The sequence below is a fragment of the Bremia lactucae genome, linkage group LG19, assembly GCF_004359215.1.
Source record: "Bremia lactucae strain SF5 linkage group LG19, whole genome shotgun sequence".
Lineage (NCBI taxonomy): Eukaryota > Oomycota > Peronosporomycetes > Peronosporales > Peronosporaceae > Bremia > Bremia lactucae.
In genome coordinates, this window is record NC_090628.1 from 1,370,115 (window position 1) to 1,393,872 (window position 23,758).

The window sequence follows — 23,758 nt, forward strand, 5'->3', positions numbered from 1 at the left end:
AGTAGAAAATGATTATTGCATCAATTTATTGGTGAAAATCACGATGGAACAAGTGGAGCTTACGATGCTGGTCCATATCACAACACGAATGGTGGATTAAATGCTCACTTTCGGGACATTCCTGGCGCCTTATGCGGAGGAAATTTCACTGGCATTCGCTAAAGAGGGCGAAGAACTGGTCACTGTGATTGGCTTGTTCTTCCCCGTTGTGTCTGTAGTAATCTATGGAAACACCAAGTTGCTGCAATTCATAAGGTCACCATGGATATGGAGCATTACGGTGTCAATTCTCGGCGATAGCTAGACGTGTGTTCTCATCTGGCACAAACTGGTGCCCCAGATTGTATTGCACAGGTCGTTGTGTCAGCTTTTAAGCTGATAGATCGCATGCTTTCGATCGCACACTTAAATTTAGTGACGGCATGGCCAAATCGTAAGCTCCTTCTCTACGTCATATTTTTTTACTAAAATGAGCTTGTAGTGTGAATTCCGAGCTGATGCATCTTAGGGAGACAATAATTAATTTGAAATCGATTTATGATGGATACGCACGACTGCGCGTCGCTACGCGATTGTAGCCGGCATCGATGTAAAATAAGCTACAGATATTAATAAAAGTAAAACTAAAATTATGTTGGCCAAGCTGCAAAGGTCCCACCGGCTCAGTTTTTAGCGAGGCAAAAGTATTGACGAACGTGAAATAGTTTCTTGACTAATAGTGTATTCGTATTTTCATTCAAAAGGCTTGTCTTGTACTATTCCAGATGGACTAATAATACGCCGCACAAAACAGGTTTGTCAGCTTGCCTTTGATGATATATTTCTTATGTCACTTGCCTATATAGCTTTAAAGAATGATGAATTTAGCTGCTCGCGCCGATGCGATGGACAAGGAGATGTGCAATTTGTAAGAAGTAAAGGACGTTTTGCAAGTATCAATATTAAAGTCTTGTGCCTGTGTAGGTTCTTTCGGGAGCCATCAGCACTTTTGCCGCGTGGGTCAAGCATGCTATTTTGTTCGTTTTAATTCCTCTTGCTGCGGCGATCAGCTTTTTTTCTTTTTTTTTGAGGTGCCAAATGCTGAAAAGACAGACCAATCTTTCAAGACAATCCGCTAATATTTGCAGCTTCTGGAGACTCTCTTAACGCGGGTCACGTGCCAGAACCTGGTTTCAAAACCTGGATCGCGTTATAAATGAGCCTCCAAAAGCTGAAAGTATTAGCCTTGAAGAAGTTTATGTCAGATCAAACGACACCTGAATAAATTTGTTGGGACTTTTCTATTCTTATCTAGCGCAACAATTGCTTTTGACAAGCATATACACTCAATGACGGCCCCAGACGTCTTACAAAGCCGTGGCGAAGGCTTTGTCGAGGCGTTCCCTATGTCCTCTGTGTAGACAAGTAGTTGGGCTTGTGGATTGTGAATGTCGCATAATTTCTACTGAGCATGTGAAGCAGGGCTGATATTGAGATTATTCGTTAAAAAGAGAAGTGCCTTTACCACATCTCAAGGGAACTATTTCGGGCTAACAAATTGCGTTTATTGTTTTGAAGAGATCGTCTGCGAGTTGTTTAGTGGATTCTTTCTGAGAGACCGCTACAATGCCACGAAGAGTTTCAGGCAGCCAAGGTAACTCGAAGCTGAAAAAACAACTCGGTAAATAATCGAAGAAGTTATGATCACGATGACAACACTTACTTGTTTAGCGTCGTTGCGTCGTCAGCAAAGTTTAAAATTATAAAGATGGCAAATCGCACGATGTTCTCGTTGTCATCCTTTAGCATGGCCTGAAGTCCCATGATAAATTGCTCCTTCAGCTGATCAACAAGCGCGCGGCGATTCGAGTCGTAGTGACAGAGTTCTTTAAGGCGCTTTGCTGCTTCGTATCGCGTGGAAGACGAAGACTTTAAATCAATATCCACGAGTAGCATCGCAAGCTCCTGTAAATTCACAGGAAGTGATCCTGGGGAGAGTTCTCGAGGCATCGACCAATCAGCCATGATATCAAAGCTGGTAACAAGCGCAGCCGAGCAACGCGTTAAAAGAATAATTATTAAGAGCTGAGTGTAAGCATCAAATTGTACAAGAGCACAACGATCATCTCAACCTCTAATGTACAAACCTTAAATCGGGTATCCCGGTCATGTCTTTGTCAATTGATCGGCAACTTTTTCGTATAGAGTCCGTCAATCCTAAAAATTTGAGCTCGTCACCCTGCAATGCATAGATATAGCATTATAAATTGCCAAAGCCAAGCATACTAGGCAAACCATACTGAAATTAAAATAAAGTCGACGCAAATTGTCGACTTAATTGCCAAGCGTTGTAGCAACACTTTAAACGAAAGCTCCTCGGCCGCTATTACTGCATAAGCATCCATCTTGGCAATTACGTCAATCACGATTCTTTTCAATTTAAGGATAGAATAAAGGTCGCAACATAGATGTACCGTCCAGTCGGGGCCACACGAAAACTTTATATCGAGGGCTTGCATCGCCTCGTACAGAGTGAAAAAAACGACGTCTGCAGGTTCACTAGACTCGAACATGGGGTTCACTTGGTGATAATTCACTTCCTGAGCGTCAGGTACTTCTTCAGTGGGAATGAAAAATTGCGAAGTACTTGCTGCATCCTTTGCAGCATCGAAGTTTAAGTCCTCAGTTTTGTTTTGCCTGAGGTCACTGCTACTCATTTCATCGTCCAGGTCCTTGCATGAAGCTGCATGGCTTGCCATTACTACATTTTTAAATGAATTTGCTTCAAATACGTTCTGTGAATTACAGAAATTAAGTAATGAGTTCGTATAAGTTCGTTATGAGGGTGCCCCACACCTGCGAGCCGACGCATGACGTCATAAATTGCGTCCCAACAGCAGCTCGGCGATAGATCACATCACGTCCAGAATATTCCAGCTCATTTGTACCCTTAAAAAAGTATTTACAAATTTTAAATGCATTAGTCGTGCTATCTATCTTCAGAGCAGGCCAATTTCTGTGAGCTTGTCACGCGTCAAATAGAAACGGACACGCGCACTTTTGGTACCCAATAGCTTGCTCACTTCATTTAGCACAAATTCCACGTGATTCTTGTCGTCGACTATCCAGTCGTGATCTTTGTCAGTACCTGACATGCAAGCTGTCTTTTCGTCCGACGTTTGCCTGAGAGAAGAGATATTAATTTTGGAAACTTTCTTTTGGGTTATTCATTCTGATTACTAAAAAAATATGAGGAATACGTTTATCAGCCTATAAAGCTTAAGAGAAAAAAGAAATTTCGGCGATAGCATAAGTCAGCTTGGAAACGTTCGTGACGAAGCTGCAGCACTACTAAGCGTATTGCGGCAGCAAACAACATTGTGCGGATTCGTCGCCTCTCATCTCACAAAACGGACTAAGAAGCCACTCGGACCTAAGCTTGTGCTAAAAAAACTTCATTTACTTCCTGAATCCGAACTTTCGGTTCCTGGCATCATGAGGCTTCTTGAAGACTGTAATTGCCTGATACACCACAGTCGCAAAATTCGTGACGTAGGAAAGGAGAAATCACAGTAACTTTGTATCTCGTCGTGGGCACTAAAATAGAAGGCCTTGTTAAATTGCTTAAACCAAAGCAGCTTGAAAAGTATCAACTGGCGTTTGATTAAGCTAGAATAGAACAGGTTTTGAAGCTACTTGATGTTGCTCGACATGCCCATAGAAACCAGTAGTATTGAAAATAAGTTTTTTTGAAGTTACGTGCCTATTTGTGGCGTCATGGACAATAAGTTTGACTCTGAGTATCTTGACCAACACTTCTGGGCCTCCTGCCAAATTCTCACGCCATGCAAGACGTGTGGTCAAGTTATTGAGATCTCAACGTTAAATGAACATTTATGAAAAGAGTGCAACTTGCAATAATCACTGCGAGTAACCACGATGCGGAGAAGCCATCACTGCTAAATCATTTCGAGCGCCACACGTCTCTTGAATGATTGCCAGCCTCGCGTATCTTTGAATTGCGCTAGCCTTTGCCCACAATAAGATTGCGACCGAGACAGCAGGTTGAGAACGTCACTTGCTTAAGGTAAAGCCAAGACGAGTCCATTTAGGAGGAATGTCGCTTTCTGGTGCATTTTATTGCAATACGATACAAGGATGTCCACACGACCCACCCAGCTAGATTCCAGGAAGTTTATCAAGTACAATACTAAGAAAAAACATTTGAAATGCCGGGCACTCTTCTTTATTCTGACTATTTAGCTATGCCAGCATCTTGAATTTCAAGTTTGCAATGGATTGTGCGTTGGCAAGTTCTTGATTAATCATTGATTATATTCTACAGTTATGGCATCCCGTGTTCGAGCGCTTCTTGGGGTTGGTGTTGGTGTCGCTGCAAGATCAAATGGGACGTTATATACACGTTCAACTGTGCTAACTTTGACTTCTTTCACGTGACGTCCGTAAAATTGGAGGCGCGTGACTCCAGAGACTGCAACAGCAGCGATTACACCATCTTGCTGCACCCTCGCCGAATTAAGAGCGACAAAATTCCAGTAGCAGTGACGCTGAAAGACACCAGTTTCAACCTCATGCTCTTGCATTCGATCGAGCGTAAAGACCACATTTTGTAACCCATCGACAATCGATCGCCATTGCTCGACTAACGACGTCTGAGGAACAACGCTGCTTTGAAGTGCAGCGGAGGAGTCCTTGTCTCGCGTCTGACGTTGTCGTTTCAGTCGCCTCGTTGAATGAGAAGCAGCAGCATCAAAATCTTGCTTCATGTCCGTATGAGCAGTCGTAATGTCGCCCTCGTTCCACCCAAGGTAGTTTGGATCCACTAACGAGTAGTGCAGGCTCTTGGCAGCAAGCTCACGATAAAGTTGGTCTCGGAATTTGCTGCTGCACTTCTGCGCACCTTGTGTGCTGCCATTAATTCCTAGCATCTGCACAAGGTGCGTCAGATACTCGTGGCGTTCCTGACGTTCACGAGCTACGACCTCGAGCGCATGCTGCTGAAGCTTGCGTTTGAGCCGAGTCTTGCGGCACGAGACGCGATTCCGAAGACGACGTCGAATGACGGAGTTGTCAAGGAGTGCAGTAGCGTTTTTCTTGTGGGTATTGGTCTCGACAGTCTGCGCTGCATTCAGGAGCTCTGTAAACGTCGTAATTGGTGTCTGAAGAGTGTCGATCCCAGTCACGTCTCTGCGTGAAGAAAGGGTGATATGAGGACGTTCCGTTGCGAGTTGATAAGCGGCTGCCATTGCTATTGTCGCAACGACGTCGTGTGCACTTGGATGAGGGATAACTTGCAAGTTTCGAATTGAAACGACACCTCGTCTCTCACGGCCTTGTGATGCTATACCGTTGTTGCGAGAGGAAAAGTAGCTTGAGAGAACGGGTGCAAGAGAGTTTTGATCCATCAGCAGAGACTCGGACTTTTTAAACTCGGGCAGCCACAAAGATCTTGGGACATTCGCCTACTGCCTGTCCAAGCCTTTCTTTTTTGGCTTTACAACTGCAGTGATGACACCGAGCTCGGGTTGCGATGGCTTAAGACTGTCGCGACATTTGCTGTGTCGAACAGCACTGAACAAGATGTTCTGTACTGCTCGGTTTCTATTGCGAACCTTGAAATTGAGCTCGTGGAAAACTTGACGTAGCTTTTAGGCTTATTTTCAGTAAAATAAGATATACTGTAGTACGATAAATATGTAGCTTTTAAATCGAATAGCGTCTTTTGATTGTAGCTCCTGGACATATGTGACACTTTTGATTAAAATCGTGCGTGAAATAGAGAACAAGCAAATTTAAAGGCTGGATCAAGTCTCTTCCTAGCAGATTGATAATCGGGAAGGCGGTCGTCTGATTGGAAGCCCTCCAGGTTGTAAATTTGAAATGCGCCAACTGACATCTTCTTCGAGGATTTTAAAATTCGAATAACTACATTTACTTTCGACCAAGACAATGATCAACGCGTTGAATTTAAATTGCTATGCGGTTGACAACAATTTAAGATTAAAATATTAAAGAGTCTGTCTACTGGCACTGATATAGTGGATTTAAATATGAAAGGTCTCGATCTGGCAGCTTTATTGCATCGAGCTGATCGTCACCGTCCCTGCCATCATATCGAGCTATTGCAATAGGCAATGCGTTTCAATGAGCCCTGATTAGCTTGTTTTCTGGCGGCCTTCTTGCCGTTTTCACGATTTGGAAACCCAGTGGAAGACTCGAATGCAACAACGGTGCTTCAAAGTTAAAGGATGGTCGACGATCAGGCTGAAGCGCTCACGGAGCCAGTCATTTGGTTTACAGGACAGCCCTGGTCGACAGTGCACTTGCGCATCCGTGCTATGCATTAACGTCATCAGCGGCGTTGTGCGATTTGTGATGGATACGTAGCATATGCCAGCATTACTTACTTTTTTTCGGCAATTTCAATTGGCAAGCAAGTGTTCAGAACAGATTGAAAGATACTAAAGGCTGCCGACCCGAAAATTCATTGTAACTCGTGATAATTTGGATATTTTCTAAACGACAATATTTGTGCTCTATGCTGATATTACTCAGCCGATACTCTTGCGTGCGATGTAGTGTTGCACAATCGGCTCAAGCAGTATCATCGGTCAGTTGACCGAGCATGGTATTTCTTCGTATAATTCAAGGAAGTTACGTCTCTAAGCGATGTTCTTTTTACCACGGGGCTACCATTTCGGCACTGATAGTAAGCAGACATTAAAAGCATGTTGCGTAGCTTTCTATGTTGCTATCAATATAATAGTGACCCAATTAAAGAAAAATAATTCTACTAAAATGGGGAAAAGAAAAACGTATGACCATGTGGACACATGTACTGGCCAGCTTGACTACCTGGCGGCATCTGCACACGAGTGTAGCAAGTAGGACATTGACGCATTATTGGCCTCGGACCCGACGTCATCAAAGCTGGCCCAGCTCCGTTAAAGCTTTGTCGGATGCCATGAGAGTTGCCCATGCTCGGGGGCATTCGCAACTGGAAAAGGTGGCCATTAGGGCACTGCAGCGTACCGCGCGCTGTGGTGCTTACAAGACACCGAATTCGACACGTTGGACACTCGACCACCACGTTGCTTCTAGCAGCTGAAGCTGCGGCCGCCGCCCGGGCGCGCTCCTGAGCCGTCGGTGTGTGCGCGAGTGACTGCCCACATCCGTCGCAGAATTGTCCTCCCGACCCCCGTTTGCCACAATTTGTACCTGGTTGCCATGTTTTGATTACATACGGGCTGTTTAAAATGTATTCGGTTTTAATACTTACAGTATGGATGAGCCTTGACAAGTCCTTCGGTTTGTTCAGGCCACTGCGTCTGCGTCTTGCGGCAAATCGGACACTTGTCCGAGTTGGCCTCGTCGTGGTTAACGTTCTCTAGCAAACAGCTGAAATGGTATCGGTGGCCACACTCGGCCGTAAATAGCGCACGACCCAGCGCTAACTCGTCCAGGCAAATGACGCACTCGGAGGCGTCTTCCATGACTGCCAACGGAACGTTCTTTGCCGAAGGCATCGGACCGGCTCGCATAGGAGCCGCAGGCGCAGCGCTTGGAGTGCTGTTGTCGTAGGCAGCGCGGTGAATCGGCCGCCGTCGCGCCTCAACGTCACTCCATCGCCGCACACGGACAGCGACCATCTTGGATGGGCACTTTGTTTTTCTATAATTAGGTACTTTCCGAGTGGCTTTTCTATGTGAAACGTTCTTGACAACAGCTTTTTAGTACATAGCTTTGGTAACACTCATGTGGTGTACGTGATTATTCTTTGGTGAGGATGCCGCGGCACAACACAATAAGCGTACTGGGCCTCAAGTTTACTTTGCAATCGTTATGGGTGGTACCCTTTCGATTATTTGCGGCCTCCAAGCCAGCGACAGTGACCATGACCTGCAACCGGTATGTTTCTTTGTTGTCTGTGGTTGCTGTTTGCCGTCATGACCTCTTGTCTTTGCTTTACTCAGCAGTATCAGAGCAAGGACTGTGCACGGAATTTTGACGCAGCCGTGAACGGACTTGGGCGCTCCTTGTCGTCTGCCTCCGACTTATCAGTGGCCTCGATTTTGTCTAATTCAGAGCAGCTCGTACCGGACGCTTATTTGCCAAAAGACATTCAGGTGCTCTCTCAGCGTCGACAGCACCACGGTCGTCATCATCGTACCGCGTCGCGCTCGTCTTTCGGCTATTACGGCAAGAATTTGTCCTCGGGTTCTTCCAAAGTCAGTAACTTATCCTCCCGAAAACTCGGCGGCGTACGTGTCGTACGCGACACGACAGTGGGCGATATCCCGTCTAGTGTAAATAACAAAAATAATTTTGACATCAAGACAGCATCTTCCAGTTTTGGCTACAGCGACGACGACGATACCAAAATGGAAACAAGCGAACGACTGGATCCGTTATAAGTGCAGGCACTTCGATTGTGAAGTAGGTCATTTGTATTTAATGTGATGTAATTTTTAGCAGATCATAGTTTTTAGTAACTGGGTCTCTCTAAAGTCGCTGCCGATTTATAGCATTCTTGACCTCCTTGGCCATTCGTCGGCATTCTCGATAAGCCTCGCTCTCCTTCTCGCACTCCTCGCCGTCACGTAATCCTCCACTCTCGGCGGTTTTCGCTTCGACGCATCTAACATAACAATTAATGTAGAGAATATATACCAGTTTATCTCTGAGTCATAAATCAGACTGGCACTTACTTCACGTAAGCTTCCATCTCTTCGGTGCACTGAATCAGCGAGCTTGGTTTAGAATGATCGGCCCCCATGGTGCACGCAATCAATGGCTTCCAACCACAATACTATCGAAACGGCGTTTCTGTTAAAAATAAAGCATTTTTTGTGAAAAGCTGTCCGCACAAAACAGCCGACTTGGAGCTGATAATGACAACATGCGAATTCAAGCCGTGCGGGCACCTGAGCCGCTGAGGGTAGCCCGATGCTGGCTGCGGCTATCGATGCACTTGGAAAACAGTCAGCTATCCTATGCCCGTCGTTCTTATACTGACCACATGCAAAATGCTATTGCAACTCATGTTGCATTGACAATGAATGACACATCAGACGCAAAAGCTGAAGTATAGAATCACCTCGGTTCGACAGTTGCAATCCCTCAAGCAGCTGACCAGCGACAGACGCTACTATTGGCAGTGGAGGGGTGGTTCCGTGAAGTGATACTAAAATCTGTCTTTTACATGGTGAAAACGGATAGAAAGCAGCATACAAATGCGTCACACAATATTATTGTTGCTTTCATTGTTAAACAGCACCCAAAAAGGGCAACTACTCTGAAATCGACCCCCTATGCATCCTCGACTTTTACGTAAACCAGGGCTGCATCGTAGTGGCGTAGGGTTGCAGCTCTTCCAGCATATCCCTCAACAAGAACAAGTTACACCTGCACAGCTCGCCGCACGACCGTCCGTCGCCAAAGCTCTTTTCCTTTCTAAAAGAAACACGCCGGTCTGACTCATTTTGTCCCGCAACCCAATCGCTTTGTTGTGTTCCAAGAGTATTTTGATAGTTGTCAGTAATGAACCAAAGCACTGATTCCCTACAAGGACATGAAATTGATTTTTTGTAGCCTAGACCTCACCTCCATTCGCACGGATGTTATTCGCCAAGAGAAGCAAGAAACGCCTCAACTTTCGTCTCTGCGTCGCTCGAGTTCTCTGCCGTTGCCTGATCAAACCGCGCTTCAAGCTGCCGTCCAGCAAACCAACGCCCATTAAGCACTTTTAGACATGCAATCGCTGCCTTGAGTTCTGCAAAGCGCACAATGACCGACCCATTTGCCACAATGTGCACGTGCTCGACAGTTCCATGCTTGCTGCATTCAGTTCGCATGTCTTCTTCCAGATCATCAAAAAAAGCCACCTCGCTGTCTTCCAGTGGATCCCAAACGTGGTCAAGAATTATTGACCGCGATGGCAAATCCAAAGGCGACGCGTCCATTGCTGGAAGGATCGTCAACGGAGTTGCGACACTTTCAAGGGTACGTTGGTTACTTTTGGCATTTATTCCTACTGCATTGGAATTTGCCGTGTTTTCTTCCTCTTTGACTGATGTTTTCGTCGAAAACTGAGCTTCCGACGCCCTGTCACAAGAGTTGATGTCAATTAATTTTTTGGAGTCTTTTCATATTGGAAGACTGGGCTTACGTGATAATCACACCAGGCTTGACTTCAAAATGATGCAACTGTGTAGCACGGTACGAGACGCGAATCAGCTAGTGAACGGAAAATTATACCCACTACACGTAGACCCGATCGGCTAAGGTTATGAACCAGCTGGAGCTTTACCCGTTCAACAGCTTTTAGCATCGTGACGCGCGAGCTGAAGGTCACTACTGCGTCGCCTTTCAGACCTCCTTTCTCATCCTCGTAAAATTTAATGCGTCGGACCTTGCCCAGCCTATGGCACACACCCTCTACAATACACTGTTTAAATATTGCCGAACGGTGTAATAGTAGCTGGAGTTGTGCGCACCTAATTGCCGGCAGGCCATGTATGTCGTGAGCCCCGTAATGTAAACACTGTTGTTGCCTTTGGAGCTACCATGAGCTGGGTGCTTCAGGCTGCAACCACTGGCGGCCTGAGAAGCCTCGCGATCGTCAAGTCTGCGAAATAATGGCATGTTTAGATCTAGAATGATACAACGGATGGAGCTACAAATCGTACGATTGGATGTACGCGAGGTTCTTCGCCCGGGCGCGCTCGATGCGTTCTTGCTCGGAGTACATAATTGTACTAGGTCTTTTTCCTTGCGCAATTTGTGGCTACTGCTCAGGTAGTAAACATTATTTTTGACGCTTGTTTGAAAAATTTGCGATAAATTGATAATTGAGAAATCCAGTAAAAGCCGTCTTCGCCTAATTTCAATAATGAAAAGGCTATGAGACACCACGTGTAACGGGGTGTATCGTTACATAAAAATAACACTTAAAGTTTGTTAATTTATATGTTATCTAAAAGGTAGAAAATATTTGGAGAATATTACCTTATATGGTAATATTTTAAAAGCTTATCCATTGGTAGATATAGACCATGATATCTACTTTCTCCGCGATCCAGTCAGCGCTGGACGCACGCAAAGCGAAAGACAGATAAGACTTTATTACACGTTCTGAATTATGTTTATAATTAAGTTAGTATTAAGTAGATAGACATGGAGAACTTAATTATATTAATACATTTTTTAATTAACAATCTTTAAAGCAATTGTTTAAAAAAAGTCTTCTTCGAGGTTTGGTTCTTCAATGTCGTCAAAAATGCTCTGCACGTACTAGTGTACGTGAAGTGACGTGAGGCACCACTTGCACTAAGGCAGTGCGAAGTGGACTTGTACTGAAGCAGCACAAGTCAGTAGTGCCCCGTTACACTACGCCCAAGATGGAGCTCTTCGACGGGCCAAATAGCTCACTTTGGGCGTTCAAGAAGATGTACCTCATGTCCAAGGAATATGGGAGGCTGTGCAAGGTAAATCGGGCATCACGACTGCCAAGGCATAGCAATCTTACGCGGCAATCGTGCACAGCCTGAGCGACTCGCAGCTCATGCTCGTCGTCAATTCAACAAGCGTACGAGAAGCGTGAGAAGCTGGCGAAGTTTTATCACACGCAGGACATAGCAAACCGCTTGTGGCTAAAGGAGAAGTTTGCATCATTCAATTATACTGCGACAAGCATCAGTGCGCATGTGACGGAGCTTGAGCCCCTTGTTATGGATAGATGGGAGCCAACTGTGCACCAAGCGAAGACGATGTGTGCGCGACAATGCTACGCAGCCAGCGTTTTCGTAGGAAAGTTTGGTACAGACGTTTCGCATTAGCGCAATACAATTTACCTTTAGCGACCGTGGCTTATACTTGCAAGCTCAAGTAGAATTGCTCAAGTACCGGCTGCTCAGCGGTCGTATCGCCGCTCCTTTAGAATGATGAAGATTAGGTTTGAGCTGACAGCCTTCAACAAAATCGAGGTACTATTACTATTCGTACCCCATCAATAAAATCTTTTATGCCGCTCTAATTTTCGAGTTGGCAGCCACAAAATTGTATATTGTGGGCCAGGGCCATGGTGCTAGGCTAGTGAGCAAGCCAGTTGCCGAAGAAGTGCGAAAGAACGAGTCTTCGCAAAGCCACGGCCCATATGTGTAAGGTCCGAGACGCGTTTGTTGAGTATGCAGGGACAACAGTGACACACATTGGGTCTAGTGTCAAGAATAGTGACCGGTTAATAGTGTTGGACAAGGCACAATTTCTCTTCGAATATGGAACGTGCCGTTCCATATTCACGTGAAAGATCTAAATTAGAACCTCTTTCCCTGACAGCTGTGACGTCACGCGGAATGAAGGTCGAGTTCTTCCGCGATGAGTGCATCTTGAGCAAAGGAGATCACGTTGATACAACAGGATTTCGCCGCGGTATGCTGATGATACTGAATGTCGAAGCAACGCCGAATGCCACGCAATTGTGGGCGAGGCTGAGCTGTGGCATCGTCGACTCGGGCAAGCATCTTTCTCGAAAATAAACAAACTGTTAAAAAACGGCCACATCAGTGGTGAATACATGGATGCAGGCAATGTGTGCGACGTTTGCACTACAGCCAAACAAGTTCGAAAAACGGTTAGGGGTAGTCACCTACCGCTACGTCATGGCTTTTATCACGATGAAAAGTCGCTACACCATAATTTACCCGCTAAGAAGAAGAGCGGAGTTCTTGACGCGTTTGTGAAGTACCGCCGCGATATCAAGCTCGAGTTCGGCATTAATGTGAAGGTTTTGCGCAGTGATAATGGTAGCGAATACCTAAACACGGGAATAGCCAACTTTTGTCGACGGAAGATGATAAAGCAGGAGTGCGCGGTACCCCACAATTCGGAATAGGACGGCGTGGCGAGCGATTGAATCACACTCTGGTCGAAATGACAAGCAAGCCGCGTATCGAGCACATGCGTGTGTATGGCAGCCAATGCTACGCGCACGTAGCCAAGGTAACGCGACGGAATCTCAAAGACTCAGGATTGCGATGTTGGTTTCTTGGCTACGCCAAGCAGGAGGAGGCCTATCGACTGCCGGACGCGAACACAGGAGTAATTGCGATTTCGCGTATCGTAATATTTGTCGAGCAAGCGCTCGAGAAGCGACAAGATGACACTGCGCCAGGTATGATTATGATTTAAAGCGACGGTGAAGGTGATCAGGACGTAAGCGAGGAGAGGTTTCAAATATCACGGTGGAACGTAGGACTACCCTAGAAGACTTTCAAGAATAAGTGACAGAACGACCGCCCGGCGCTGTCACAACACAACGTTCTGATTCATCCGGACGCGACGGTGAGCAGAATTAAAACGTGCGACAGGAGCGCAAAAAAAAGACAAGCAATTACACGTTACGTGAATGTGTACCCAAACTTGCGGCGTGGTTATTTTACCCTGATCGACTTCGAGGCCGATTATGACACGCTCTACTGCTTCAGTGCTTAAAAAAAGGGGGATAGTGCATCATGCTACGAGCAAGTATTCCATAGCAAAGGCAAGGTTGAGTGGCTACTCGCGATGGACAGTGAGATTCAGTCGCTGGCGCAGCCTGTGACTTGGCCGCAAGAGGATCTATCAAGGTACATGGAGGCTGTAATGATGCAAGTGGATCTTTCGAATTAACCGCGACCCGAGCGGCACGATCATTGAGCGTAGCAGAAACTTCCCTTGTGGGTGTTTCACGCCTTTTAAGCCATCGGCTTGTTCATGTAGATATCTTCTTTATTCTCGTCGTACAAGAATGCGGTGTCAACGTCGATATTTTCAATATGCAGATCTTCGCCCACTGCGGGTGCCATTGCGACTTTGGTTGACTCTTTACGCGCCACTGGTGCTAATGTCTCAAAGTAGTCAACATCTGGACGCTGCGTAAAACCTTTGGCGACAATCCGAACTTCAAATTTGATGGGACGAAGCAGGCTGCACGCGAATGGAAAAATCGACTTAATGTGCACCTGGTCGTTCAAGGCTCTACGCGGACAGCAGCAGACCATGTATCTACGTGCGGCACTTTAATGTGGATTAAGCTTCGTGTTAATCCACGTCGTTGACCTATTAAGGACGCAAGAGGACATAGGCGTGCACTTTGACCGGATCTATTATCAAGAAGCTCGGTGAGCTGAAATACTGCTTATGCATCGATGTAAGCCGTAACCGAGCGTCCAAGACAATACGGATGGATGAGCTTGCGTACATTAGCGCCTCAAATTTGGCGTTGATACGTTCAAAGACGTGCCCACACCAACGAACAAATTATAAAATGCTGAAATAGCTTGTCAACGATGAAAAGCTTATCAGCAAGTTGCCATGCCGTGAGCTGGTTGGTGCTTGATGTACGTCGCCGCATGTACACGATTGGACATTATGCACGCACTCGGTAAGGTGGCCAAGTACTGTGAGCGTATTGGCCAGCAGCACTGGACCGCAGCGAAGCGTGTGCTAAACTCCTCAAAACAACCGCAGAGTACAGCAGTTTTTGAGGGCAAGAATCAGGAGAGCTTGTGGGCTTTGACGCTTCGTGGGCAAGTGATTTAGACTCGGGTCGATCAACAACGGGATGCATTTTCTTTTTGTACGGCAGTATTGTTTCGTGAAAATCTAAGTGATAGCAAATGTAGCGACATCAAGCACCGTGGCCGAGTACATAATATTGTATTTTGCGAAGCAAGAGGCAATATGGCTGTGTCTACTGCTAGACAATTTAAATTGTACTTCACAATGCTTCAAGAAACCACTACGATCTATCAAGACAAACTGGGCGCGCTGGCCAAGAATCCGAATTTTTCCGCGCGTTCAAAGCACATCGATCTAAAATCCTACTTCTTTCGCGAAAAGACTGAGGAAGGTGTCACCGTCCTCGACTACAAATTGAGCGTAGAGATTATCGCGGACGGGCTGACTAAGGCGCTTGGGCGAGTGAAACATTTGAAGGTGAGCCTAGAGGAGTAATCTGCTTACGCATGGACGCAACCATTATGTGAGAGTACTGAAGGTGATGCAATTGATGCATGTGTACATATTTGCTTGCATTGGTGCATTAAAGGCACTGCGATGGTAATCGTACTGTAGCTTTGCGGAGTAAGCGTGCTACACATCGGCGAGGGTTCGATTCCCACAATGAAAAATTTGAAACCGGTTACTGGTAGCTGGGGCTCACAAGGGCTTTCGTTCCCCGAGGTTACGCCCCCTTCATGTTTAATACTATTTTCAGCATTTATATAATTGTCACATCGGCTGTTTATAGCTAGGATAGTATGATCCATATTGGGTTAGCATATGATCCTAGTCGAGATGTGTAGAACTTTTGTGAAGGTTCTCGAGTGAAGGCATAGAAGTAGCAAGCAGTGGGCGAACTAAGGACCTTAAAGTAATTCACTTTTCGTTTTGCATCTTCAACTGTAAGCTGTCTTCGTCTTGTTTCTATTTTTCAAAGAACATCATCTATCTCTCTACTCTCAGCGTGTAAAATGCTGAGAAGGTGACCGACCTCATGAAATCCTCGAAGGATTCATATCGCGTATTGCTTCCGGTCTACGCTGGTTTGCAATTCCGCCTTGCGCTCCGCCTGCTGCCGGTTCGTTCTCGCTTCTCATTTCTGGAGGGGACCGCTCGCGGCATTCAATACTGTGTGCGCGTTGGATGCAGCACCATTGAGAAAAGAATCGTCTCTTCTTTGAATGCGACCTCGCTGCTCATCTGTGGCATTATATCCACCGTCTTTTGGCGCCCTTTTTGTTATGCGGGCATTTTGGTTGGACATTGTCCTAGCAGCCAAGAGGAAGCTCCGATTGATGTGGGTGCTGGATGAGGCTGTAGTGAAGACGTTTGGCATACGCTCTGTGTCGTCACACTCCACTTTATCTGGTTCGGTCCAATTCGATGTCACTTTGACGGTCGTCATCCAACTTTCGGTATCCCCGATTTGCTGGTCATCTTTTCGATAATGACCGTACACCTTCGACATTCATCAACTAAATAATGCTGTTTAACGGACAGCCTTCACCGCCGCCTCATGGTGTGGCGCGCGATCAAGCCTCTTCAGCTTTCTGTTTGCGAGTCCTGCGTCAGTCGTCAGTCGAAGTCAACCATAGGTCAGTGTGAAAAGATTCGATGGTGTCCAAGTGCCTCAGGTACAAAAAACTTTCATTCTGTTTCACTTGCAGCGACAATATTGGATTTCCTTCCTTTAAAATGTTTATTTGCTCAATCGTTCCGCAAAGAAGCTGGATCCGACGGACAAGGCGGATTCTCCTAAACCATTTCTGCCCTGGATGACGCCGTCCACCCGCACAAGTTTCGTGTCTCCTTCCTTCTGCATCGCGACAAAATCACCGCGTTGGGTATAATTGAGCTCATACACATGCTACGCCACGTTATCAAGTAGATTCTCCTTCCGTCAAGCCATCTGCACGATGCCCACGGGTCCGGAACTAACGTCGCTATACTATTTCGCATAACTGTTTTGCACGAACGTATTTTTACACCCAGTTTGTGTGGAAAGCTTAATCTCAGAGAAACTGTGTCAGCTACCCAAACTTCAACACCCAGCCATCCTTACAAGGAAAGAGGATTAGCTGATTGATCTCAATTAAATTGCGATTCAATTTTTATCGAAGCAGAAATTTTATGGAAGTTTATCAGCAAATTTCTTAAAAATGGCTAATTTTATGGTTTATACTTAAGCATTTAATATAGTAAATACATAAAAATAGGTACTGTCATCAGGATCATAATTTGAAGATATAGGTTCAAAACCTACTCTGGAGTGTGTCCGTCGCTAGTTTTAACATAACGGGGATGAAGCGTCCAATTTTGGATAGCGAGACCAAGTCTTAAGTTTAATACTATCTGAACCGAGGCAGGAGCGGCACCGGACGTCAGTACTTAATCTAACGGGAGGGCAATTCTGCGCGAATAGGAGCGTGATGTTAAGATTACGTCACGTACAGCTTAGACGCCAGGGTACCGGTTTAATGATATACCTGTAGCTACATATATACTTATCTGACGGCGGGCATGACGTCACAAGGAGAGGACGTCAGTAGAAGCTTCTAGAATGTTCCAGAAGCTTTTAGGTGATGCTTGGTTTAGATGTAGTTATAGAGACAGTACGGTCAACAATTTTACAAGATCCAACATAGCGGGAATCAGTTGTGACCTCAATGTCGTTGGCTATAAGATCCCCGACCACGCGACTACTAATGAAGCCAAGGCCACCCGTAACATGTACGATGGGCTTTGGAGACGCAAAGCGGCGGAATTCCGGTGTCATAATGCTAAGGCCACCGCGAGTCTGATAGTATCCCCCCCAAAAGAGATCACTACAGCAAAGATAGCTAGAGCTTCCAGGTAAAGGTACAGCTTGGGTTGAAGGAGTTATCTCGTTTCGGGGCAAGCCGAAGTCCATATAAACGGGCTGCCGCACTCTGCCGGAACAGGCAGAGATTGAACGGAGCACGGTATGAAGCACTAGGCTTCACTCGTTGACAAGCTTAGCAAGCACGTATGCCCATGCGGACGAATTCATACTGGCGTGGCCAGTAGAAGTCGCGACTTATCGTAAGATAAGTTTATTACGTCTGAGATGACCAGTTATTGGTACTCATACCTGATGCGTAAGCGCAAATTATTATGGGTGGGAATGATGACATGAGCTGTGTCTCCTGCAATGGCTGTGTAATGCAGTAAACCGCTTCATTTTGTGTGTGCGATTCGTTGAGGATCGATACAATTTAAACAATTCTTTTAAGAATTGTTGTGATGGATTTTACGGTTATCCATCAACCATTTAAGAGCACTTTCTGGAGCTCCATTTTTTTGGCGTATGTTTGGACAATAAGGACCTCAAGAATGAACGAAAGCCTGCTTTAGGCTGAAGTCCTCCTGTTCCGCTACAGAGATCGCTTGATCAAGCGACTCTTGTTCGAGCCGAAATAGGTGATTCTTGACAGGACCATCTGCAAGACCCTTAATAAACACGGTTACAGAGCATTCCAAAGTCTCCAAAATAGTATAGTTTGTCTCTGTAATGCTGGCTGACGACAGGTGTTTGGATTGTTTTGGTTCATCAAGACCTTATGATAATAAACTGCTGGCACGAATAGAAATATGAGTGAGATGTTAAGAGCTGATTGGAATCACGGGCGAACTAGAATAATTTATTGTATGCAAGACTTGCCATTTGGTTTTCGAATGCATAATGCGGGGCGCTGAGAAAAATCCACTTTTACAGCTTAGCTATCCCCTCCTTGGCATGATTCGAGCAGCGACTTATTAAAAGATGCCCCGTTACATAAAAAAGCGTGATACTATATGTAGCGAGGGCATCACGCTTCTTTGTGTTGCCAATCAAACGATGGCTTTGATTGTTATGCAACAGGGCACCTTTTGAAGGCGGGCACGTCGTAATGCGGCCACACACACACCCTAGCACAGCGAGGAAGCGGTTTAACCAGCTTCTCTTGCGTGCAGTGAGGTAGTTGCGGTAGGCGCGTTAGCGACCTCACCCACGCACTAAGTATTCTGGTTAAGTGTCGTCACGGGAGCGATTATCCGGCTCTTCGTGCGCACTCACCAAGAAGGAAGTAGTTCTCAGATTGATTTATATTTTGTCATTGGAAATATAAATACCTATCTTTACCAATCAAAATGTCATCTCTATAGATAACACTTAATATGTATTGCGAGCGTATCTTCTTAGATACCTCGCGTAACGGATGACGCTAGGCGTCATCGCTCCTAATGTGAATGCACCCTATGTGCATCACATACACAAGGTTGGTCACATGTGTGAACCAAACCCGAGTGCTGGGTCTAGTTACTTTAATTTAATAATTGACCATCCCCTTAAGTACATCAAGTGTACTTGACGGGGACTGAGTAACATTAGGGCAACTTTAGCCCGTTACACCTTCGCTAGAACTGCTTTAGTTCTAGCCAACCTGCACTAATAACAATAACAAAGAGGTGTCTCCGAGTACTTCACAAACAAGACGTGCGGAGAAAGATTTTAAGTTGCTAAGGAGTCTTAGCAACTACAGGTCGATACTAAGAAGGCTTAGTATATGAAGAAGTAAAACTTTATTAATAAATTAAATTCCTACGTAAAGATCTTCTTGTCTGCTGACTTGAAATATTAAAAAGAGCTATGTTTGGTGATTTATTGTGCATCGTCTCTTATAGAAATTATATTTCTGTAACGGTACTCCTTTCCACTATCCAACAGCCACCAAAGTGAGTGATATAGAGTTACGGAAAGTACTATTGTGTCCATCTCTGTAAGGGAGCATTTGCTGGTTTATTTCAAATTCAACTTCCACGGATGGTAATTAAGGCTGTGCACGTCGCCTATGAGGCAGCAAACCTGGCAGCTATACGACTAAATATTGCTGCGGCTGATGAGTCCACAACAGCAGCCACCCAGACGTCTATTACGAGACAGGTTGCATCCAACTCCGATTGGAGGCGTCTTTTAGGACAACTATAATGGCCTCCGATTCGTCCGGGAACGGTTGCTTCGAAACAGCGGACTCTAACGAGACAGATCAAGTAATGACCTGTAAGATGTTGAAGTCATGGGACTTTCTTGATGAGGAGTCATCGTGTGATGACTCCGATAAAAGAATGACACTGGTGATGCAAAAATAGACCAACGGAACGAAGTGATCGTAAAGATCACTTTGAACGTAATGCCAATGCTTACTTTAGCCGAATGGAGAGCGACGACAATACGTTTCGTGCCGCTCCTCAAACAAAATTTGGCTGCCTTCTAAGGGCAACTTAATTCGGTGGTTTGACATGCCCAACGAACAATAAAAAAATCCTGTTGTTCAACCCATTTAGGTTTCACAAGACTGGTGAGGACGAAAACGACTTCTTCATCAATGCCTTTTCCGGCATTGGTGATACACTAACAAGCGTGCCAACGGTAGATTTTCCTTGTTTCAAGCTTAAAAACACTTATACCAAATGTGCAAAGGTAGGCTGCGAGGAAAATTGGTTACTACTCGTGACCGGTTTTAACAGAGGTCTAGTTGGTGCACGCTATAAGCTGCACGGTTTGTCTACCTATGCAGGTTTTCTTTGCCTCTCGCGGAAAACCCATGTTCTTGCACCGTCAAGGGTGTAGTCCATGTCCCTAGACCCTCAGTAAAGGACGTGCATCTCTTCTGATATGCCAGAAGGGAGTGAGAATTGGACTCTTAAAAGAGAGCCAGAAGCGCTCGTATTCCGATGGTCGTTGTGATTTATCGAATGGGTCTCGCCATACGGTTCGACGAGACGCGAAACATCCAACTAAAGTTGGGAGCGAGGATCCCAACTATCATGCGACGGTGGAAACGCCATCAAACAAGATGACTCGTTCGAATCCCTTTATCCTCGCGGATATTCAACAGCGCTTGACTAGAAAGCGCATTTACCATCCAGTATTGGATGAGAAGAAGGGATGTAGACCGGATCGACTTACTCGTCGGGTTCGACCGATCGCCGCAATGGTCATCATAGTCGCGGCATCTAGCGATTGCGAGAGAAGGTAAACCATGAGCGTCACTGTCGTCATGACTTACAGATGACGGCAAATGGTCTTTGCGTCAACCCGTCGGATGACCGAGCGAACATTGCGGTCAATCAAATAGCAATCGAACGGGCGCTTCAAGCCCTTCGAGACGAGCTGGCGGTAGCTCGTCTAAAGAACGCATCCTTAAAGGATGGGTTGAACCGCCCAATCAGTCTCTGACGGATGCTTTGGACCGTTTGATGTGGTTCGCAACCGGAAGAAGCCTTGTACTGGTAGTACGATCGGAGACGGTCAAGATATAATGTAGGACACACGCGCAATTTACGAAGCAGCTCATTCGTGTATTCGTTGATTTGGCGGTGTAAAACATGAAACGAGCCGATATACCTGGGCAGTAATTTTTACTGCCTGAGTCAATGTGTGATGAGCAAGAGCTAAGATCGGTCCTGCTCGAGCAAGAGACAGATCGGTCTTTCGTCGAGCAAGTCCCTTCTTCTTTAAGATAGAGTCACCATCAAATAAGGAAGGGATACGTGAATGGCGTAAGCCATTTACGAAGGACGTTGTATGCTTTGTTGGTTCATGCAACGTATCCGTGATGAAAAATTCTGCCATCCGCAGGAACTCACTCCAATACGCAAAGGAGTGCACGTTACTTAGAAGTGTTTCTTCGATTCTCCTGACGATCTGTTTCAGGATGGTCAAAAGTTGACATTTTCAACCGCGGTCCGATTAGTTTGAACACAGACTGCCAAACCTTCGCTATGAACCGGAGACCTCGATCCAAAACCATTTCACGGGGTAATTCATGGAGTCAATACATCAGTCGATAAAGATACGGGCACAACTTTCAGCCGCAACAAAATGTACCATCTTGCTGAAACGATCGACAGCACAAGAATACCATTATTCTTGTGATCGGCTTCGGGAAATCCGCTCATTTCTTGCTGGAGTAGTACTAGTTAATTAACGCTGATTACAGTGAACGTAGGGTGCCTCGATTACTTCACGTACACGACGTGCAGAGATATTTGTATATTAAGTTCTTTCGTAACGATCTTCCATATACTGACCTTAATATGTTAATAAGTAACTACATGTAAAGCGGACCGCCGAGTTGTGTCTTGTAACGATTGGCGGGGCTAATGTCAACTAAAATCAACTAATCAACACGACTAACGTCTTGTTTCCGCAATATTACCAAATCTAATAATATTGGGACTATCAAGTGCTTTAATTTTTCTCTGTGATTTCATCACTAAAAGAGCTGTCAAAATTGCCAGTACTTTTAGCTTTAGTGTCAAAACATATAATTTAATAAGTGCAAAGAGGTTTAGCTCCAAAAATATTGTACAGCGTCACATTTTGAATGTGCATGGAAGCAAAAAAAATTAGGAGCTCAAAATATATTTCAATATTTCTTAAGCAAGGGAAGCTTTAACAAACTTCTCAGTTGAGATTCAATTACTATAAGTCCAGCTACAGTGAACCGTCTGACTGTGCTTCGGCATCCTTACAACTTTTGCCTCGTCCTCCGTGTTGTGGAATGTACCAGCAATGGTTGATGGCAATTCCACCAACCTTCGTTGCATCTACATCCGCGGTCATTGACCAGCTATCATCAAACGTATTAAATTTTACTTGTAGCCACGTTGGGGAAACGCTGAGCGAAAAAAAACCGTAGGGGTAATGACCAGCGGCCCAAATGTTCTCCACATACTCTTCAGCATAAGGTGGAATTCCACTAGGTGATTCGTTCTGGATGCCTCCACCTGCTCCATTCTCAATAAAATGCGTCTTGAATGCCGCATAGTCATGTTTTTCACCGTGAGTGTGGCCATACAAAAAGAGCTGGATGCCAAGGCCTTCCAGCAACTCGCGCCATTTTTCAGCTGGTTCTGGCGCGTAGTGATTGTACGGTGAGTAGTGCGTATTCACAATCTTCCACGTCGCTTTCGAAGCCTTTGCAGCCTCGACGAGCTTCGAGCGAGAATCATCTCCCCATTCCTTAAGCTTCTTCATGCAGGCATCAAACAAGCCAGTATCGCCACCAGCACAGAGACTATCACCACGCTTGACGTTTTCGCACGAGTCATCGTCTTTTCCAGAGTAGCCATAGCATTGACAGCAAATCTGCTGAGCCCCGTGCGAATCAGCGTCATTCGTGTCTAAGTTGAAGATATCAATCGTTACGTTTGACGCTGGATCGGCGAGCGAGTGGACGAAAAAATGGTCTGGCATGATCCAACGATTGTCCAGTGGACTTACATACTGCGATTGCAATCTAAACTTTTGATCCAAAGCTTCCAGCAACACGCTCGTTGAAGAGCACTTTATAGCCTGTTCCCCGTCGGTACATATGAAGCTAGCACCTCCGTAATCGTGATTTCCCATAACATTAACCCATGGAATTCCCGCCAAGCTCGGCGCGTTGTATTTCTCTTCAAATGTTTGCTGAAATCGATAGGCTTGATCCGTCGCCCCATGTAGACCGTCCCAGTAAAAGTTGTCTCCATGGCCAATCACAACGGACGGTCGAGGCTGAGCCACAGCTGCGGCTTGTCCTAGTAAAATTGCCACGTATTCCATCGCATTGTAGTCCAAGACGGTGAACGATTTGCGACGAGAGCAGCATGAGCCGCCATTTTTGACAATAGTACGACCCCAATCTCCAATCGCCAGCGCCGATACAGTGTACGTTTCCGTCAATGGGTCCGTCTTTTCCTCATCTTCTTCGAGCGAACCGCTACTAGCTCTTTCTCTGAAAATTTGACGCAACGGCTTAGGGCCACGCGACTTGTGATTCGTATTTGAAGCATCTCCTGGTTCCTCAGACTTGGCGGAACTATGCGACCTTGACGCTGTCACAGCAATGACGATAACAGCAACAACAATAGCGAGCGCTGCAACGACGCTAATCACCAACATTTTTTTCTTCATCTTCGATATCAGTTACGACTTGAATGCAAGAAATATACTGCACGTCATTACGCTCTTAACGAAGTCTGCACATCAATCACATATGTCCTGCCCATCAAAGAAAATTCAGAAAAGAGAATAGAATTCATGCAAAATCCATGAAGTTACGAATGTCAGATTTTGTCATCTATTGCGAAGCCAAAATACCTTACTAGGTCGAATGTAGCTCCCAAATTATGTTCAATGTCATCGCCGTGACCACGGACTGCATCGTAA

The 23,758-nt window shown here is 45.6% G+C and overlaps 10 protein-coding genes across 10 annotated transcripts; 4 read left to right on the top strand and 6 right to left on the bottom strand.

Moving 5' to 3' along the window:
• Nucleotides 1–881: 881 nt before the first annotated feature.
• CCR75_004613 (uncharacterized protein) lies at nt 882–3,162 on the bottom strand. The gene is made up of 7 exons (XM_067962699.1): nt 3,030–3,162; nt 2,836–2,928; nt 2,280–2,774; nt 2,123–2,218; nt 1,703–2,064; nt 964–1,644; nt 882–907 (listed from the first exon to the last, which is right to left on the bottom strand). Exons 1-6 carry the CDS (start codon nt 3,132–3,134, stop codon nt 1,530–1,532), a joined length of 1,266 nt encoding a protein of 421 aa, XP_067823704.1. The 5' UTR covers nt 3,135–3,162; the 3' UTR covers nt 882–907; nt 964–1,529.
• Nucleotides 3,163–3,228: 66 nt separating this feature from the next.
• Nucleotides 3,229–3,555, top strand: CCR75_004612 (uncharacterized protein; the record flags this gene model as incomplete). Its single annotated transcript, XM_067962698.1, has 2 exons — nt 3,229–3,239; nt 3,264–3,555. The coding sequence occupies 2 exons, from the start codon at nt 3,229–3,231 to the stop codon at nt 3,553–3,555; spliced, it is 303 nt and encodes a 100-aa protein (XP_067823703.1).
• A 123-nt stretch (nt 3,556–3,678) lies between these two features.
• On the top strand, nt 3,679–3,974 carry CCR75_004611 (uncharacterized protein; the record flags this gene model as incomplete). The annotated part of the gene is given in 3 exon segments (XM_067962697.1): nt 3,679–3,722; nt 3,735–3,860; nt 3,884–3,974. The coding sequence occupies 3 exon segments, from the start codon at nt 3,679–3,681 to the stop codon at nt 3,972–3,974; spliced, it is 261 nt and encodes an 86-aa protein (XP_067823706.1).
• A 330-nt stretch (nt 3,975–4,304) lies between these two features.
• On the bottom strand, nt 4,305–5,246 carry CCR75_004610 (uncharacterized protein; the record flags this gene model as incomplete). Its single annotated transcript, XM_067962696.1, has 1 exon — nt 4,305–5,246. One exon carries the CDS (start codon nt 5,244–5,246, stop codon nt 4,305–4,307), a length of 942 nt encoding a protein of 313 aa, XP_067823705.1.
• A 1,547-nt stretch (nt 5,247–6,793) lies between these two features.
• CCR75_004609 (uncharacterized protein) lies at nt 6,794–7,649 on the bottom strand (the record flags this gene model as incomplete). The annotated part of the gene is made up of 2 exons (XM_067962695.1): nt 6,794–7,247; nt 7,276–7,649. 2 exons carry the CDS (start codon nt 7,647–7,649, stop codon nt 6,794–6,796), a joined length of 828 nt encoding a protein of 275 aa, XP_067823847.1.
• A 193-nt stretch (nt 7,650–7,842) lies between these two features.
• CCR75_004608 (uncharacterized protein) lies at nt 7,843–8,414 on the top strand (the record flags this gene model as incomplete). Its single annotated transcript, XM_067962694.1, has 2 exons — nt 7,843–7,908; nt 7,974–8,414. The coding sequence occupies 2 exons, from the start codon at nt 7,843–7,845 to the stop codon at nt 8,412–8,414; spliced, it is 507 nt and encodes a 168-aa protein (XP_067823848.1).
• An 88-nt stretch (nt 8,415–8,502) lies between these two features.
• CCR75_004607 (uncharacterized protein) lies at nt 8,503–8,776 on the bottom strand (the record flags this gene model as incomplete). Its single annotated transcript, XM_067962693.1, has 2 exons — nt 8,503–8,638; nt 8,709–8,776. The coding sequence occupies 2 exons, from the start codon at nt 8,774–8,776 to the stop codon at nt 8,503–8,505; spliced, it is 204 nt and encodes a 67-aa protein (XP_067823843.1).
• An 844-nt stretch (nt 8,777–9,620) lies between these two features.
• On the bottom strand, nt 9,621–10,750 carry CCR75_004606 (uncharacterized protein; the record flags this gene model as incomplete). The annotated part of the gene is made up of 5 exons (XM_067962692.1): nt 9,621–10,104; nt 10,169–10,236; nt 10,310–10,437; nt 10,497–10,627; nt 10,689–10,750. 5 exons carry the CDS (start codon nt 10,748–10,750, stop codon nt 9,621–9,623), a joined length of 873 nt encoding a protein of 290 aa, XP_067823844.1.
• Nucleotides 10,751–12,353: 1,603 nt separating this feature from the next.
• Nucleotides 12,354–12,536, top strand: CCR75_004605 (uncharacterized protein; the record flags this gene model as incomplete). The annotated part of the gene is made up of 1 exon (XM_067962691.1): nt 12,354–12,536. One exon carries the CDS (start codon nt 12,354–12,356, stop codon nt 12,534–12,536), a length of 183 nt encoding a protein of 60 aa, XP_067823841.1.
• A 9,506-nt stretch (nt 12,537–22,042) lies between these two features.
• On the bottom strand, nt 22,043–23,491 carry CCR75_004604 (uncharacterized protein; the record flags this gene model as incomplete). Its single annotated transcript, XM_067962690.1, has 1 exon — nt 22,043–23,491. The coding sequence occupies one exon, from the start codon at nt 23,489–23,491 to the stop codon at nt 22,043–22,045; it is 1,449 nt and encodes a 482-aa protein (XP_067823842.1).
• Nucleotides 23,492–23,758: the final 267 nt, after the last annotated feature.